We start from the raw sequence: 19,436 nt of genomic DNA, 5'->3' as shown, positions 1-19,436 counted from the left end.
TAAAATCTGTTGTTTTTATACTTTCAAATTATAACAGTCTATTAACAGTTAAAGAAAAAAGTAGCGAACATCCTTAAAACTAAAACAGTGCACAGTATTATATTAATACTAACCTCCAGATCCAAATACGACAAAAAGTGCCACAAACGTCAGCATCGTGAGTCTTGTTCTATCGCTGCAAGATAAGGGATGTACTTTAAAAAATTAAAATGATTTGTACAAGTTGTATATTTGTACATAAAATTCACGTTTCATGGAGTATGTGTGACAGCGTTACAGTATTTTGAGCGTGTTTGTATTTCCTCGACGGGAAAAGCGGGTGGCACTTCAATCCGTTTGTGGTCTAAATAATTGCAGCTACTATATAAAAAAATGAGACAACTCTCCACAAGAGACCAAATGACACAGAAATTAACAACTACAGACCTTCTAAAATTCAAACTGACCATTATTCCGTGCGTTCATCGTGTATCGTGCGTGTTGCGTGCGTGTATCGTGCGTGTACCAATCGTGCGCTCATCATTCATCGTTCCGTGTATTTTCCGTGTAACGTGCGTGCATCGTGTATTCTTAATCGTGTATGGTGCGTGTATCGTGCGTGTATCGTGCGTTCATTAATCATTCATTCTTAACCGTGTATCGTGCGTTCGTCAATCGTGTATAACTGTGTACATCAGATAATGTGCATTTGTCAAACGTTCATCTCTAATCTGGTAACGTTCATTCATTGCGGTTTTTATATGATAGTCGGTTATAGAGCTCATCAAAGCTTATATTTTATCTCACGGTTAAAGTGTATATATTTGTTCCGACTATAAATAAAATTTATATTCATACTTACTTTCTTGTGAACACTTAATTAACTTCATCGTACATAACGTTCATACAGATTCATGAATTTTTGTGTAAAATTTATTTATCATCTGTAAACATTTCGTGGTTATTCAGTGAATCTTGGCTGGGACTGACACATTTTAATATAATGATACATGTTCTACGTACAAACAATAACATGATGACATTTCTACGACAGAACAGTTAAAATTGGAATTTCTATTCAACTGAGCGAAATGGGCTTAAAAATATACTGTTGGCCAACTGTTATTTGTTAAAAAATATTCCGCCAATTAAAAACAACAGTGCTTTTGCAAAATTTAGATGTGGGGTAGCTCCACTAAAAATAGAAACTGGAAAGTATGAAAGAAAAGAAGTCCACGAGATGACATGTGTTGTAGCTCTACTATTGAAGATGAACTTCATGTCATTTTAAAATGCCCATTATATGTAGATTTAAGACAAATTATGATACATTAAGCTAAACATTTTAATGAACATTTTAACCTTTAATTATCAGATAGCGAAACATTTATATTTTTATTTAATAACGGCAATGTTGCTGCTATAGTTGCCAAAAACATCAACAATATTTCATTGAAAAGAAACGGCATTTTATTTCCTAGTTCTCAAAGAAAAAATGTTTTATTTTCATATAGTACAGGTGGACACTAAATTTTAAATGTAAATGAGTAAATATATTGTGTCTTAAAAGTCTCTCATTATTCTTTTTAAGATTGGTACATACAATGCAAATGTTTTAATGTTTTATGTTTATTTCTGTGATTCTCATTTTATGTTTGTATGTGGTGAGACTAATAAAATATTGAATCAGTATTAACATGATTAATGTTCAACTTGAGTCATTTTTCCAATGTTGAACAATGCAAGATTATAATTCTTCGCTTATTTGGCAAATTCATATAATCTACTAAATATTTAAACATTTAAGTTTTGATAAATACCATTACAAATATAATTTTTGTCTTCGTTTCTGATGGTCACGTGCAGGTAAGGTTATTCCATTGAGAAAATACAATATACAAGATTGTCGGGTAAATGTGGATTGCGGATTAAGATTTTAGATGTCAAACTTGAATTAACAAATTAAACTGAGGCGAATTTAACACGAATATGTATTTTCTCTTCAACAGTGTTTTTATTCTCTGTTCTTTATTTTCATTTAAAATAAACTAAATATGTTTTGTGGAAAATTGAATACAAATAAACATATGTATTTGAAGGCATTTTTTTAATTAAACAAGTATAAGATCACGCAAATATATCCCGTATTCCTTAAGAGGGATTTTAAATTGAGGAACTTTTTAAACTTGAAATTGTGTTTACGAGTTTAAGATATTCTTTTTTATTCAAATTTTTTGATAAAATAGTTAAATATATTGTATTATCATAACAAGTCTTTATTTAAATGGAATAAACATGGAACACTTTCACAGATTCACTTTTCATTGTGTTCATGGTTGCATATCAAGGACACCGTTTTTAATGTATGTCTAAAAGATTAATATCCGAAAATATAATTCACAATAGTACTTTGTATTAAAGAATGACGGATTATTTTACCATGGGGGTATTTTTTGTTCCGTTACTGAGGACATTTTTTTGTCCTTTATGAATCCATATGACAAATTTGACTCCAATAAGGATAAATTTTATCTTATAGAAAAATCGGTAGTTTTTATCCGATAGATTTTGTGTTCATCTTTCTCGGATATAAAAGATTGAAAAATACAAACAATTACTTGAAGTTTCGTATGCATCTATCACGATCCAGCAACTTTTGACTAGTATAAAGGGTTGCCTTGGTTTTATAGCTCAAAACGGTATCATTTGTTTTGCTTTACATTGGGTTAAATAATGAAATGTATGTTTCAGAAATTTGCACAAGTTTGATTTCGGCTTTGACTCCCAGGGACACTGTCGTTTACAGTAAAGGACGAAAATCTACACATGTACGTTCTTATAAAAAAGAAAGTTGTGGTATGATTGCCAATGTTCATCACTATATCATAATTATTGTACTCCCCCTAATAATGAATCTATAATATATGCCACTGGACGTTAAACGATCAACTATTAATTCATCCATCTTATCCTTTTAGTTTTGTGATAATTTGCATATCAAATACATGAAACAACAGGGGCGGATCCAGCCATTTTAAAAAGGGGAGTTCCAACCCAGGGCAAAAAGGGGGGGGGGGGGGGGGGGGGGGGTTCCAACTATATGTCCCCATTCAAATGCATTGATCGTCCAAAAAAAGGGGGGTTCCAACCCCCTGAACCCTCCCCCTGGATCCGTCACTGAACAACTGCAGAGTTTCACTAAAGTTAGAAGGCCGATATTATTGCACATATAAAACAGGCATTAACATCGATCCCTACGTTTTGATCCGCTCACAAAACAACACTTTATAAATTTCATGCATCTATAACGCTTTTCTGGATTTACTTTCACTAGGAACGCCTAATGCTAAATATTTTAAAGCCAAAGAATGTATAAAATAGATAGGAGTGTAGAGCTATATGACCAATAAAGGGCCTATACACATTCACAATATTCTGTGTATTTATGTGTTTGTCCAAAGTCAAAAGCACGTAGTTCAGTGGTTTTCGTAACATCAATTCTGTTATATACATGTATTTGGGCTTTTTTTTGTGGCAAGATACATGTAGCTTTGAAATAAAGAAGGCCGTTAGTTTGCTCAATTGAATTGTTTCATATTTTTTTCATGTCGGGGCGGGGCCTTTAATAACCGACTTTACAGTTCCCGTAATTTTTCATTATTGAAGGTCGTATAGATATAACTGCTAGCATTCCTCTTGATTTGAACTTTCTTGAATAGTTGACTCACTAGCAATTATACCACATTTTCTTATTTTTACATAAGCCTTCAATCCATCAAAAGCCAATTTAGTCTGCTGTAGCTGAAACCTACGTTTCTTAAAAAAAAATCTAAATTTATATACTGACAATTTAAGAAATGTTTGTCATAGATATCTGTTCGTGATATAAGTATTAAAATATTTTAGCTATGAAGATGTGTAAACCCTTAAATAAACCCTATTTCTTTGGGCAATACCTACGGGAATTAAAATAATAAAAACCATTATTAGAAAATCGGAATATATATGTGTGTATGACTCGGAGGTGCAATGGAGATCATAAAGTTTGATGGCCACGCGTGAAGTGCGCTGGTCTGCGCCGAAGTGCGATGAGCTGTTCGATGGTTTGCGATGGTTTATATAACGCGGGATACCTAGATTAAAGTCTACAGATGTGCAATTATTATGAGCAGTATATTTGTTTCAATGTCAGTATATAAAGCATTTACTAGTGTTATTGTCTATGAATGTAATAGTTAAAGTTGCCGCGTACTAATTTAGAGATCGTCCTATTTGATGTTTTGCATGTGGAAATTATTCTTGCTTCAACATGTATCTTTACTTAATTTGTTCCTCTAATGAGATCATCATTTACCGTTATATAATCATAAGAATAGTTTCACGGTGGACCCGTATGTATTGAGGGAATGACACTTCATCGTACGTAAAAACAAATCTTTCGTATATTTCCCGTTTCACAGTCCTACATGTATATTGAATTTTACCCACAACTCAGAAGGTTGACCAGCGCGGAGTATGCTTAAACCTCTTATTCTAGATGTCAGGTAACTTACTTTAAAGTAAAAGTTAAGTAGAATTCGTAAGCTGGTAACATATAAGAAAAATAATAAAAGATAATAACGGTTTCAATTCATCACTTTTACTAGCGCTTTCACTGCTTTTACAGATCTTCAGGTAATATATATATATTTAAATTTGTTTTTTAGGGATGCATCCAGTTGTACCTTTTCATTTAAAATATATTTCCGTGAAGTAATCTCAAAAGATTACTCACTTCAATAAAAAATAAATAAGGGAAATGAAACCTCTTCTCGCATGTTGCACTTTGTGTAATTGTTCTCTTCGACAAAATACTGCCTTGAACTCAATTTTGGTATAAATATAAAGAAGCCACATTTGGTTCTTAAATGGATATTTTTTAAACACCTAAAGCTAGGTAAAGCCTATCTCTTGATATAGGCTCTTAAATTCGGCAACTTTTAGAGACCGACCGTGCTTGGGCTGTATAGCCAGTCAAGGTCGCTAAACTCTTATTATCCGTTTAGAGATTTTCTGAAAATACGATGGTTACTGTCTCATTAGAAACTAAAACCTTATCAAATATGGTGGCCTTCGGCTGTCATCTGCTCTTTTCGGGTTGTTGTCTCTTTGACATATTCATCATTCCCATTCTCAATTTTAAAATAACATAAAATATGATAAACAGTTGCCAGAGCAATATTCATTTAACAAGCCAGTGCGTTGATACAGGTTATATTCTACTGAATTTACTATATCCGTTATTATTACGTAATTATATAAGTCCCGTGTCCAGGTAAAAATAACAATTTGTGGTTTGTATGTCAGGTGAAAGTGACAACGGGTGGTATGTATACTAAAATGTTTATCGTCTTCCATTATACATGAGGGTGTGGATGGGGGTTTATAGAATAGAAAATTATTGACCAAAAAATAAAGAATACAAAAAATAATCAGACAAATTTATAGAAAAGAAAATGATGAGGTACTAGAATATATGGAATAAAAAATGATCGACAAAAGGTATAACGATTAGAAAAAATTGCCTAAAATGATAGAATACAGAAATAATGAATCCCTATTCAGACCCTCATAATCTGACGATGACGTTTAGCTTTAGGACAATTATGGGCATGTGATACAGTTTTAGAACCACAGTGATTTTTTTTTACAAAAGTTCACATATATACAAGCTAATTTTTACAAAATCAATTTGTATATGTAATAAAAATTATATCTTCTTGTGCTAAATTTAAAAGACAAATGGGTTTGAATTATTCGACATTAAAAAATTTTACTTATAACATTTCGGTTTCTTGGACATTTTTGTCCTTTGAACAGACATCTTTAACTTTTTTGTTTCAAAAGATAAAGATATGCGGATTTCGGTAAAGAGATTGGGAATATCTTCGTTATAAAATTGGGCTCTACATTTGTGTAACAATTCTTTGTTAATATTTAATTTTTGTGAAAAGAAATTGATATAAGAAGAAAAAACGGTATTTTTGTTGTATATTCATCTAGTTAAAAAAAAGTAGGTAATTTCTTCCTAAAAGTTGCAACGAATAATCTTCATACAGTATCAAGCAAAATGTCATGTCTAAAATGAGGGGGCCATAACTGATAACACTTTTTCCTTTAAAAAAAATGAAAAATAATTATTTGGATAAGAAAATAACCCAGACATTTAGATATATTAGAATAAAAATATTTTTTTAATTTTTTAAAAATCATTTAATATTCATCGGTTTATGATTAAATGAAAAATATAGAAAATTGTTAAGTTGTTTTTAAGGAAGGAAAATAATGTTTGTCCCGAGAAAAAAGCCCCCCCCCCCCCCCCTATAAATGATCATTAATTTACCTAAGTGGGGGCTTAAATTTGGAGACCGATCGCGAGGCCTGACTGCCATAAACAACAGATAACGAACAGCAAACAGTGGATACACCAATTGATATGTATGAAAGACAACGACGGACACAAAATGATTGCACTGAATAATTTCAACTACCATTGAGATCGTTTTTTTCTTCAAATTTCCTTATCAAATTAGAAATGCATTTTAAAAAACCTTGGGATATCTTTTACAGTTTGGAATTGGAATTGGAATTAAAAATTGCATTTCCCAAAGAGTTTCAGGTAAAACCCCGAGAATCTCACCTCCTAGAAATTTGAAGTGCCAGGATGTTTGAAAATATGTATGAATTTTATTACATACTTGAAATTGTATAAGGAATATAAAAAGATTCAGTATGTTTACTGTACAAACAAACAACAGACACCAAGTGATGGATACAATTGTGGTTTATATTGTTTAATTCATTTTTACTGAGAGCAAAATTTGATTGATTGATTATTCAGTGGTTGTTTAAACGTCCAGTGGCAAAAATTTCATGCATATTCAGGACAAAAAGTCGTTTCAAAAGTATATTATGAAGTATTTGGTATAACAAATGTTTAAATTTTCTCATTATTTGGTAAATTTCATTTTCTTAGCTATTTCTAATTAATTTTATGAATCAGATTTTTCTGACAAATTATATATTTTGCTCTAAATTAACTCATACGATTCTGATAATATAAGGAACATTGTAACTTAAGTAAAAAAAAAGAGATTATGATTGTTTAATCAGTTGTTATGTAAGTTCGCTCGTGTCAGTCGGATCACTGATTTTCGGCAATATCAAGGAAAAACCGGCACGTTCCAAATATTGTTCAACTACTCATTTAATGGTGATTCTTTTTCTTTAAAAATTGGAATTTATGTAATAAAAATCTATCTATCTCTACCATAGTATGAAAACAGAGTACAAGTAACACGTCCTTTCTAGTCCTTAGTGGCATATTATAAGTCCTTAGCAGTGTTTAGACGTACAGGGAGAAAACAGTCGAAGGCCACCAATGGATAGAAAATCCCGCACCGAAGGCGTTTTTCAGCTGGTCCCTAAACAAAAATGAATTTTAGTTCAGTGATAATGGACATCATACTAAACTTCGAAACATACAAATATTTCCTAAATTTCGGAACGTAAACATATGATAATTAATTAGTTAAGGTTACAAATTTAGGCATATAAAAAGAAGGGGGGCGGGGGTCAATGCATTTGAATGGGGACATATGGTTAAAACCACCCCTTTTATCCTGGGTTGAGAACCCTCTTTTTTAAAAATGGCTGGAATCGCCACTCTTTAAAACGTAGCAATTTATAAATTATTTATATTAAGTAGAATTATAAAATCGATGAGTTTTATAATTTGATAACACTCATTGATATTGGAAATACTATACTACAATTAATTTATTTAATACATGGAGTGTTTAGTAAAACTGTCGACCAATCAACACAGAAAGCGATATATCTAAAATTTGAATACCCTTATAGATTTTCATTATCATACATCAATCTTAAATGCAATTCCAAATAAAATGGCTTTGAGAACCGTGTATTAAGCGCTTATCGTTCATTCGTCAATGAATCATTCACCGTGCGTGTATCGTGCGTGTATCGTGTGTTCATCATTCATCGTGCATCGTGCGTGTATCGTGCGTTCATCATTCATCATTCATTTTTCGTTAATCCTCCGTGTAACGCTCATCGCTCATCGTGCGTGTATCGTGTATCGTGCATTCACCGTGCGTGTATCGTGCATTCACCGTGCGTGTATCGTGCGTGCGTGTATCGTGCGTGTGGTCAGTTTGAATTTTAGAAGGTCTGTATAGGTCACCGTACGGCCTTCAACAGTGAGCAAAGCCCATACCGCACAGTCAGCTATAAAAGGCCCCGAAATGACAATGTAAAACAATTCAAACGAGAAAACTAACGGCCTAATTTATGGACAAAAAATGAACGAAAAACAAATATAAGACGTTTTTCTTTTATTGTTTTTAACACAGATTAAATCAGGCCTTGGCCGTTAGTTTTCTCGTTTGAAATTTTGTTACATTTTTCATTTTGGAGCCTTTTATAGCTTGCTATGCGGTATGGACTTTGCTCATTGTTGAAGGCCGTACAGTGACCTATACTATAGTTGTAAAATTCTACATTATGTGGTCTCATCTTTTTATTTTTCTACTGGGTTGGTAAAGTTTTTAAAATTTTAATTGACGAGGAACATTTTTTTCTTCATTGCCAAAATTCAAATCAGTAATAATATTAGAAATCATTTTATAAATTCAATTAAAACCCATTATCCTAATTTTGACTCAAACTCTAAACTTAAAACTATTTGAAAATCCCAATATTGACTAATGATATTTGTCTAATGTTGTGAGCTGCAGTACTCCGATTATTTCGGCTTCCTCCACCATAATAACAGACTTCCCGGTGTCCAAACACTGCCTTTGGGGTGGGGATTGTCCGTAGTGGTGGGTTGTAAACTTGTATATAAGTTAGTGATACATCTCCATCAATCCTTATAGGGAGTTCACGGATATCACTGTACCCCCGGACCCCCGCAGCTCTCGAGGGGTGCTTCGCATATAGTCTGTATATCATAATTAAGCCTGAAAATGTAGCTGCGGAACCGCAGTTCATATGTCCTTATGATATCTTTTTATATAGACTTTGGTCCGCAAATAGTCCAAAAATATCACCTAGCGAAAATGAAGATAACATGACTCGTGAGCAACACGATGATACCACATGTGGAGCATGATCTGCTTACCCTTCCGGAGCACATGAGATCACCCCCAGTTTTTGGTGGGGTTCGTGTTGCTCATTCTTTGGTTTTCTATGTTAAGTAAGCTGTTGTTTGTCTGTTGTCTTTTTCTTTTTTAGCCATGGCGTTGTCAGTTTATTTTCGACTTACGAGTTTGGATGTCCCTTCGGTATCCCTCGCCTCTTTTTTGAACAGTTCACATGTTTTTTTGTGAAATTATACGTACAGTACAATCGTTTGTTTGATTCATGCACCTTAAGGGGACGACCATTTGATTTTCTCGGAGGGGGAATAGACAGGAAGATTTTTAATATGAATATGCTGGCCTGGTATGAGCTGAAAATAGATAACCTAGCATTAGACGGATGGAAATTAATATTCTGCTACAAAAATGCAGGAAAGTTCCGAAACAATTGCAAAAAATAAGCGTATGTCAGAGTAGCAACAGATGAAAATGATCCGCAAAAACTTCTCGTGACCCCCCAATATCAAAAAGTCGTCTCCCTCACTAAAATGACTAACAAAAAGAGAAAAATTAGGCCTATACGTTCTCTATAAAGAGGAAAAAGTATACATGTTCACACTAGAAGAAAACAAAAAAACGAAGACAAAATTATGACCGAATGTGATATATAAAAAAAAATGTAAGCATTTGATTTGTATTTGAATTGACTATATAGCGAGCAGTCTTACAAAACTTACTTTAAAGACACCTGGAGTGTGTGATTGTCTTGTGTACAAGTGCTTTCTTCTTGTATCCAAAGTGACGTCATGCTAAGCGTTGTGCAAAAGGTTGTTTCCCTGACGTCACAGGGATCGATTTGAAATGGGGTATCTGTAGGGTTTTATCATGTTATTTCTTTGAAAAATATACACATAAAGCATATATACTATTTAAATGTACCCTATGATAGAAATACAATTAAACATTAGTTTTCATTTTTTTGTCTGACCTTTGACCCCAAGCCTCGTTCGGATTTTCTGGAATACAAAAAAAAATCTGCAGATATTCCAATTTCCAATAAATCAAACTTTATAACTTAATAATATAACTGCAACAGCACCAGTCATATGTTACAAAATGTAATGAAAAGGTGCAACAACTAATTTATTCTGATAACTTATGCTTCTTGTATTTTAGATCTACAATCTTTTTTCGCTGAGGAAAACATGGTTTGTTTCTGAAAAATGTGGATAAAAATAATTTGACTCATCACTGAAGAGAAAAAAAAAAATTTGTTTTAAAAAAATGACAAAAAAAATAAATTGTTGCTTAATTTAAAACATGAAAAAAATTGGACATCGTGTATTTTTACCAACTGAAAGAGAAGAAAGAACTCTGACTGAATACACCTCATTGCTAATTTGTCAGCCATTACTGGACATCACAAAGGTTCCCATAAAATTTTGACGTCATAATACAAAATATCTGACGCAACAATGGAAAAGTGATTGTTGTATGACGTCAACGGTTCAAGCGGGACAAATTCTCAGGTCAGCCGGGACAGAATTCCAAATAGCAAAAAGGTGTATAGTGACGGGGGAACATAAGGTTTATTTCCGATCTCTAAAAACACCGCAAAGGACCTCCTTTGTGCACAAAGGAGGTCCTTTGCGGTGTTTTTAGAGACCCGTTTATTTCTATTATTAAATCATTTAATAGCATATATAGTTGAATCAAATGTATATAGTATCACTATCAGTATAAAATTTCTATGATTTATAATATGATATCTAATATCACTGAGCAACCCAATAGTCATCTACCTAGGAGTTCGACCATACTCAATGTGAAGTTGCATGTATGTAGTTAGTTTGAAGTTCAACTTAAAAACTATTCATTATTCAGCGACACTAAGGCAAAATTATAAATGACCGATGAAATAAAAAAAAAATGGTGAATATCAAGTCAAAGAGAACACAATCCAATGAGGATAAAATATCACCAAAGGGTTCTTACATCAAACATCAACGGCCATGGCACCTTCATACCAGAGGGTAAGCTGAAGACGGTCCCTATTCTTTAAACAGAATTAAATACTGGTTCACCGAATATTTACATGACTGTCCTTACAAGTTAATAAAATGAAATTGAATTGAAAAGCCATACCTTACTAGGGGTGTACAAAATATACAAAAGCCATACCTGACTAGGGGTGTACAAAATATACAAAAGCCATACCTGACTAGGGGTGTACAAAATATACAAAAGCCATACCTGACTAGGGGTGTACAAAATATACAAAAGCCATACCTGACTAGAGGTGTACAAAATATACAAAAGCCAAACCTGACTAGGGGTGTACAAAATATACAAAAGCCATACCTGACTAGGGGTGAACAAAATATACAAAAGCCATACCTGACAAGGGGCGTACAAAATATACAAAAGACATACCTGACTAGGGGTGTACAAAATATACAAAAGTCAAACCTGACTAGGGGTGTACAAAATATACAAAAGCCATACCTGACTAGGGGTGTACAAAATATACAAAAGCCATACCTGCCAGTGACTAGGGGTGTACAAAATATACATTTAAGCCATACCTGACTAGGGGTGTACAAAATATACATGTACATAGCAAACTATCAATCAAACATTTAATTTTGATAACAAAAGATATTCATCTTGACTAGATGTCTCACTCAACTCAATTTAAAGCATGGAAAGCAAACAAAAACAAAATAACTAAAACTGCAACAAAGAACATATTCAAAATTTTCAAGCTAGTTTATAGTTGCTTCCACAGTCTGCAAGGTATTGGAGCATGATGGAAAGGCACATGGGATCAAAGACCAACGGAATCCACTGATATTTCAGGATTTAATGATGTTAATATTTTTTCTGTTCTTTTTTTCTTCTGTGTTATACTTGCAACTACAACTTTATCAGTTTAAGTGGGCACCTGTCCGGTATGACTCCGCTTAAATCTGTCCCTGATAATGTTAAAAGCTTAGAAAATCACCGTTGTTATTTATTTACCGATGACAGCACTAAAAGTATTCCAAAATTAATCCAAATGACTTGTTTATTATGCAATATTCATATATATAACATTTATAAATTTGCAATCGGATTTTTTTCAAATGACCATTAATTTAATTTAATAAGAAATTTAAGTTCTGCTGTTTTTTAAGTCCATTTTCTGTCGTGTGATATTCCTGGAGCCCATCATACATGTACCAAGTGTTTTGGATTCTGATGGAGCTGGTGAAATGTCCACCATTTCCATATGTAATGGCTTGGATTGTATAACTGAGGTAAAGACTTAAAAAACAGCAGAAACCAATCTCTCCCCCAACCTACACCAAGAGCCATGCTGTCTATGTGAAAGATGCTATGCAGTAGTGAGATGACAAAAAAAATTGTTTTCAATAGATGGTGAAAAAAATTATTTGTTTTTGATTGGCCCTGGAAAAAATTACAAGTTAAGTTGGCTCAGTGTAAAACAAAGTTTGTCTCAGAAAAAAATCCATAGCCCCATCCCCAGAAAATCAAATGCTGCCTAAAGTAGCATGTAGTTTGTTTAACACTATGGTGGAATCAGTTTCTACCTACAATTCTGCTGTTACTTTTACGGATACATATATATCTTTATATAGGACCGCCCAGAGGTCAAATGTATCCCATAAAGAAATTTTGAATCTCTTATTACATGAGGCATTCATACTATCAAAGAATCTTGACTCATCAGGACGTTACACATGGTTTACTTATGTAAAAAGTATTGCAAAGGAAGCACATGTTTTCTGCTCTTTGGTCGGGTTGTTGTTTCTTTGACACATTCCCCGTTTCCATTCTCAATTTTACATGTTGATTTTAAGCATATTGAGGAATGTAAAAGTACAAACCAAATAAAAACTGTAAAAACTGAAATAAAAGGAAAACTCTTTAACTAAACTGAATAAACAAAAATTTGTAAAAATGGATTTCAGTAGTAAACTTCTTTTATATAAAACTTTAAAACAAAATAATAAAATAGAACCATATTTAAATTCGGTCCGTGTAACACTTAGCAATTAAAAATTCTAAAAAGTTTTCAAATTTTAGTTTTTTTTTTGTTTTTTGTTCAAAGTTTTAAATAATTAACATTCCAAATTTTTAATTTTTTTTTGAAGTTTTGAAAATTTCACCAAATAATTAAAATTCTAAAATTCTAAAATTCGTTTTAAAATTTGATATTGATCAGAGGCGGATTCCCTTTTGTGGGAAAAATTTGGTTGATTGTTTAGGGACCACTGAAGCATGACTTGAGCGGGCCCCCTCTTATGGCAGTCAGTGGGCCCCTTATGAAAATTTCATGATCCGCCACTGTTGATAGTTTAGATATCTAATCAAACTTTGAAATACTAAACTTAAAGTGCAGAAATTAAAAAATAGAAAACGGGCGAAAAGAAAACATATGTACCTGTAAAGTGCGAATTTCAAACAAATTAAACATTTATGTGTATTTTGCAGCAAGATTATTAGTTACATAGTGTGCTAGTGGCCTAATACGATATATACGGGGTCAGTAAATTCCATATGGGGTAAGATAAATTCGTTACATAGTGTGCTAGTGACCTAATACGATATATACGGGGTCAGTAAATTCCATATGGGGTGAGAGCGAGCTCGAACCCCATATGGAATTTACTGACCCCGTTTATATCGTATTAGGTCACTAGCACACTATGTAACGAATTTATCTTACCGACTATCTTTATTTATTGAATTTAGACTAGAGTTGTCTCTTTTGCAATCATACCACATCTTCTTATTTTTATAATAAAGTGTTCAAGTGATCAATTTTAAGAACTTCTGCCATTGGTCTGCACAAAAAAAAATAATGTCAACAATAACAATTTAATATGAACAACCCAGGGGTATAACAATATTAACGTCGTAACTCCACTACTAACCGTGTATTGAAATAAGCCCCGCCTCCCTACTAACCTAATATGGAATATACACGGTCTCCACGCGGACGCTTTTAACCAATCATATTCCTAGAAACGTATAGCAGGTAAGATAAAAAAAAAAATCCAAGATAAGTTATTGTTTATATTGCATAGATTTTCATTTATTATACTACATGTACATTGTATTTGTCTAGCATAGCACTACCTACATTGTATTTACTGAGATGTTTAATTGCGATCATGAAAACACCCTCTGTTACTTGGTTGTGGGCTAAAAATGAGGAAAATTCAACCCATAAAAACTTAATCTTCTGATTTGTTTCTGGTTATTATAAACACAAAAGTATATGGCATAATTGCCAATGAGACAACTCTCCATTCAAGACACACTGTATACTAAAAAACTTCAAAACTTGTATGAATGTATTTTTATGATTCGGAAAATAAAGTTTTTTCTATATACACATGTAACTTTTATCAGAAAATGCTTTACCCAATCATTACAATTAGTTTTCTACAGAAAAAAAAACATGATGGTGCCTATGTTTGTTATGTTTTAATATATAATTACACCTTATGTAAGAATCCTGGGTTTTGATTGGTTGATAGCCAGTGTATTTTTCACCAATTTACTTTTATCAAATGAATATCGTTCATTTTTAAACAGCGCCGGGGTATATGCAAAAAGGATATGCCTTTTTTACCCTCTCTGCCGTGGTATTTGCCAAAAAATACTCTATCCGACTGGACGCTTGTAATGTCACGATCATCAATGCGTTTTATGTCACGATCAGATTCTTGAAAATGAATTTCCCTCGCCTTACGGCTCGCGAAATTTAACATTCTCTCGACTGGTATTTTTCGCAAATACCCCTCCTTAACATGATATATCTGTTCAAAAGTCCACTTGATAACTTATCTCCCTGTGGACTTACGGTGGTACATAACACTACAGGGAGATGAGTTACTTTATAAAAGTTTTAAACACGTTCTATTGTTAAAGAAACATTAAGCTTCTCATTTGATCAAAATTAGTGTTTGTAAAACTGCTATATATCCAATGAAATTTTCCCATAAAGTGTGTGGTTAAAGTTTTTTGAAATTTTAATATTTTTGTTAAAGGGTCAAAGTAAATATTTTGTCAAAATTTTATGAAAATTAAAAGAGCCAAATTATTTCAGTCAAGGTGTTTTGTACATGTACTTGTCCCAAATCAGGAGCCTGTAATTCAGCGGTTGTCGTTTGTTGTTGTATATCTTATTTGTTTTTCGTTCATTATTTTGTTCATAAATCAGGCTGCTAGTTTTCTTGTTTGAGTTGTTTTACATTTGTCATTTCGGGGCCTTTTATATCTAACTATGCGATACGGGGTTTACTCATTGTTGAAGGCCGTACGGTGATCTATAGTTGTTAATTTCTGTGTTATTTTTTCTCTTGTGAAGATATGTCTCATTAGCAATCGTACCACATTTTATTATTTTTAAAATGACATATTATATATATATATTAGACCGTTAGTTTTCCTGTTTGAATGGTTTTACACTAGGCATTGTTTGGGGCCTTTTATAGCTTGATGTTCGGTGTGAGCCAAGGCTCCGTGTTGAAGGCCATACTTTGACCTATAATGGTTTACTTTTACCAAGGAGTTATATGATCTCATATAACCTCCTGGCTTTTAAAAATTGTGACTCATACCCCATCTTCTTATATATATATATTATGACAATATGGACACACGAATAAACTATTTGATAGCAAAGCCTCGTCTCAAGTTTTATGATATTCTATGAAAATTCTGTTTTGATCTCCTTGCATACGTAGACGTACAGTGTGCCACTGATTAGTTCCAAATAATAATTTATGTTTATGCGTTAAGTATACAATTCCTTGTCTACAATCCATAGTTCACAGCAGGTCATATTCATTTCTTTTCAATGATCTATAACATTCTGGTCATCAGATATGTTCATGCTGGGAAGACAAATAAACAAACGTTTGACTAAATTATTTGTTGATTAACTATATGTTCTGGCTACATATGGTTGAAAGGAGTGTCGATAACGGGATCAACATGTATAATTATAGAATAACTAATCGAAGAATTCAAATAGAGAAAAATATTCAACGAGTGACCGAACAACACATTAATTCACGAATGCGCGTAGCGCATGAGTTAATTATCAGTGTTGTTCGGTCACGAGTTGAATATTTTTCTCTATTTGAATTCTTTGATTATTTATTCTTTTTATTACATTGGCAAATGGCTTTTTCATGAAATTAAAGTAGAAAATGTAAGGAACTATATCTTTTTTTACGCATTCACAATTTGTTTTGATCCGACGTTATCGACGTCTTGACAACGCCTATTGTTGTATGACGTCAGAGGAGTGAAATAACCACGTTTATTTCACATGTGAAATTATCGGTTTTTATTTCACTGGGAAATCAATGTAATTCATTGCAACCAATGTAATAATCGCAATTTCCAACTACCTTAAAATATTTATTTTAAATACAAATCAATCATCTGCAATTATGTGATGAACCTGAAGCGTTTAATGAAAATGCTTCAAAATGCTGGGACAAAAAAGCAAATACAAAATTGTTTGTCAAAGTTTCAATTCCACAAATAAATCATAACTATTGTATAATGAGAACTGGATTGCGATTGGCATGAACACATACATGCATATTTGTTTGAATTGTTTTACATTTGTCATTTTATAGCTGACTATGTGGTATGGGTTTTGCTCAATTTTGAAGGCTGTACAGTTACCTATACTTGCTAGCTTCTACATGTACGTCATTTGGTCTATTGTGGAGAGTTGTCTCATTGGCAATCAAACATGTACCACATCTTCTTATTTTTAAATCTACTAAATACATATTTGAAAAAAAGAGAAAAAAAAAAGAAACTTTTGTACAAGTTTTATAAATATAAATCTTACAAGCGGTGATCAAAGACATCATTTGTTGAAATAGAAAAGGGAGAACCAAAAGACAGTTGGACAGATATACGGTCCATTTTTTTTTATTGCAACATGTGCGCATGTGGTTGTTATGACGTTGATTAGACGTTGTCCAGACGTGGAACATCCTTATTCGAGTTCATCCTGTTGGTTGATCTGATGTTGTACCAACGTTGTACTGATGTTGTAACTACGTTGTACAGACGTTGAACGGACGTATGTCAAGACTTTGGGTAGACGTCAGTTTTAGACGTCTAAAAAATATCATATACAACCAAAATCTAACGTAGGCGCGACGTTAGGGTCTGACGTCGAACTGATGTTTATACAATGTCAAATTTCTGCTGGGTGTACTTGTTGTCCTCATAGCAATTAACATTTGATTTCGCGAAGTAAGAAAATCTATAAATAGTTTGTTTTTGTCCAGAATAAAACTTGATAAAGCACAGTATAATATATTGCCATTTCTAAAATACGGATTAAAAAAATTACTTTAATTTCATAGCATCATACCGATCAATTTTGCATCTTGTGAAACATCTTCACAACAAATTATCATTCGTAATGTTAGAAAATTTCGATAGACACTTTGTTTTTGTTCAGAGGAATTTTTGATGAAACAAAGTGTATATCATGTATATTGACATATTTTATGACGGTATAATACTAAACCCCTAACAGGAGGGATTGTGCCTGATATTCATATGATGAAGACATAATCTTTTAATCAGTTTAATTGAGGTCTGGAGCTGGCATGTCAGTAACTGCTAGTAGTCTGTTGTTATGTATGTATTATTGTCATTTTGTTTATTTTCTTTTGTTTCCTATTCTGACATCGGACTCGGACTTCTCTTATACTGAGTTTTACTGTACGTACTGTTGTGCGTTTGTTTTTTCTACATTGGCTAGTGGTATAGGGGGAGGGTTGAGATCTCAAAGAACATGTTTAACCCCGCCGTATTTTTTGCGCCTGTCCCAAGTCAGGAGCCTCTGGCCTTTGTTAGTCTTGTATTATTTTTAATTTTAGTTTCCTGTTTATAATTTGGAGTTTAGTATGACGTCCATTATCACTGAAGTAGTATACATATTTGTTTAGGGGCCAGCTGAAGGACGCCTTCGGGTGCGGGAGTTTCTCGCTGCATTGAAGACCCATTGGTGGCCTTCGGCTGTTGTCTGCTCTATGGTCGGGTTGTTGTCTCTTTGACACATTCCCCATTTCCATTCTCAATTTTATAGCTTTCGTCAACATAATGATATATATTCAAAGACGAGGAATTACTGCCATGCCGATTCTTTTTTCCTCTTATGAAACACTGTTGACATTTTTGAAGTATGAATCATCAAAATTCATATGTCTAGCATAGGACACCACTATTCAAAGACGCATAGTTACTGCGAGAATACCTTACTGCGATACCAGTTCCTTATTGTGTCTAGTCAAACATTTTCTTTGTAACATATCCATTTAAAAAAAAAAACATAGTTTGATTGCGTCATTTACTGGAAATCAAAATGTATATTATCATACAAATATAAAACTGCTTGTTTAACTGCCAGTGACAAATATTGCAGATATATGCAGAACGATTTCTCGGTCCAAATGACAAAAATATGAAGTATTTTTCACTAACAAATAGCTAGTTGATTGGTATGTGCGTACCTTGCAAGGTCCTCATGCCCGTCAGACAGTTATCTAGTGACCCCGAGCTCATTTCCTGGATCAGTGAACTAGGTTAAGTTTTTGTGGTCAAGTCCATATCTCAGATATTATAAGCAATAGTTCTACTAAAGTTAGGGTATGGAATGATTGTTGGGTGTACATGTCTAACTGGCAGGTGTCATCTGACCTTGACCTCGTTTTCATGGTTCAGTGGTTAAAGTTAAGGTTTTGTGTTTTGGTGTGTTTTTTTTTTCTAATACTGTATGCAAGAGGTCAACTATATTTGGTGTATAAAAATATTTAACGATGTACATGTCAGTCTGGTATGTTTTATTTGACTGTGACCTCATTTTTACCGTTCATTGCTCAATATTAAGTTTCTGTTTTGGTCTGTTTTTCTAATACTGTAAGCAATATGTCATCTATATTTGGTGTATTGAATGATTTTAAGGTGTACATGTCTGTCTGGCAGGGTTCATCCGACCCTGGCCTCGTTTCCATTGTTCATAGGTCAGTGTTAAGCTTTCCTGGTTAAGATTTTTTTCTTGGATGTGAAATGGGTGAACTATATTTAAAGCATTTATATATTTGTTGTATGGAATGCTTGTAAGATGTACAAGTATAACCAGTTTTGTGTCTCTGACCTTGACCTTATTTTCTTAGATTATGTTGAGTTTATGTGATAGTTGTAGTTAAGCATTATATTTAGGACTATCAACACAATATCAATTGTTAGTGAAGAAAG

The 19,436-nt window shown here is 33.1% G+C and overlaps 1 protein-coding gene across 1 annotated transcript in view; it reads right to left on the bottom strand.

The window, feature by feature from the left end:
- LOC127721338 (macrophage mannose receptor 1-like) overlaps window positions 1–9,920 on the bottom strand; it is an 88,226-nt gene extending 78,306 nt beyond the window's left edge. Inside the window, exons 1-2 of the mRNA XM_052228093.1 lie at window positions 9,860–9,920; window positions 114–175 (exon numbers count right to left, since the gene is read on the bottom strand). Coding sequence (XP_052084053.1) covers window positions 114–156 — 43 coding nt within the window. The 5' untranslated portion in view covers window positions 157–175; window positions 9,860–9,920. The remainder of the gene's footprint in view (window positions 1–113; window positions 176–9,859) is intronic.
- Between the last annotated feature and the right edge of the window lie 9,516 nt (window positions 9,921–19,436).

Source organism: Mytilus californianus, unplaced genomic scaffold (genome assembly GCF_021869535.1).
Source record: "Mytilus californianus isolate M0D057914Y unplaced genomic scaffold, xbMytCali1.0.p SCAF_12, whole genome shotgun sequence".
Taxonomy (NCBI): Eukaryota; Metazoa; Mollusca; class Bivalvia; order Mytilida; family Mytilidae; genus Mytilus; species Mytilus californianus.
Note: the sequence above shows the minus strand (reverse complement) of the source record. Positions and strands in the feature narration are given on the sequence as shown.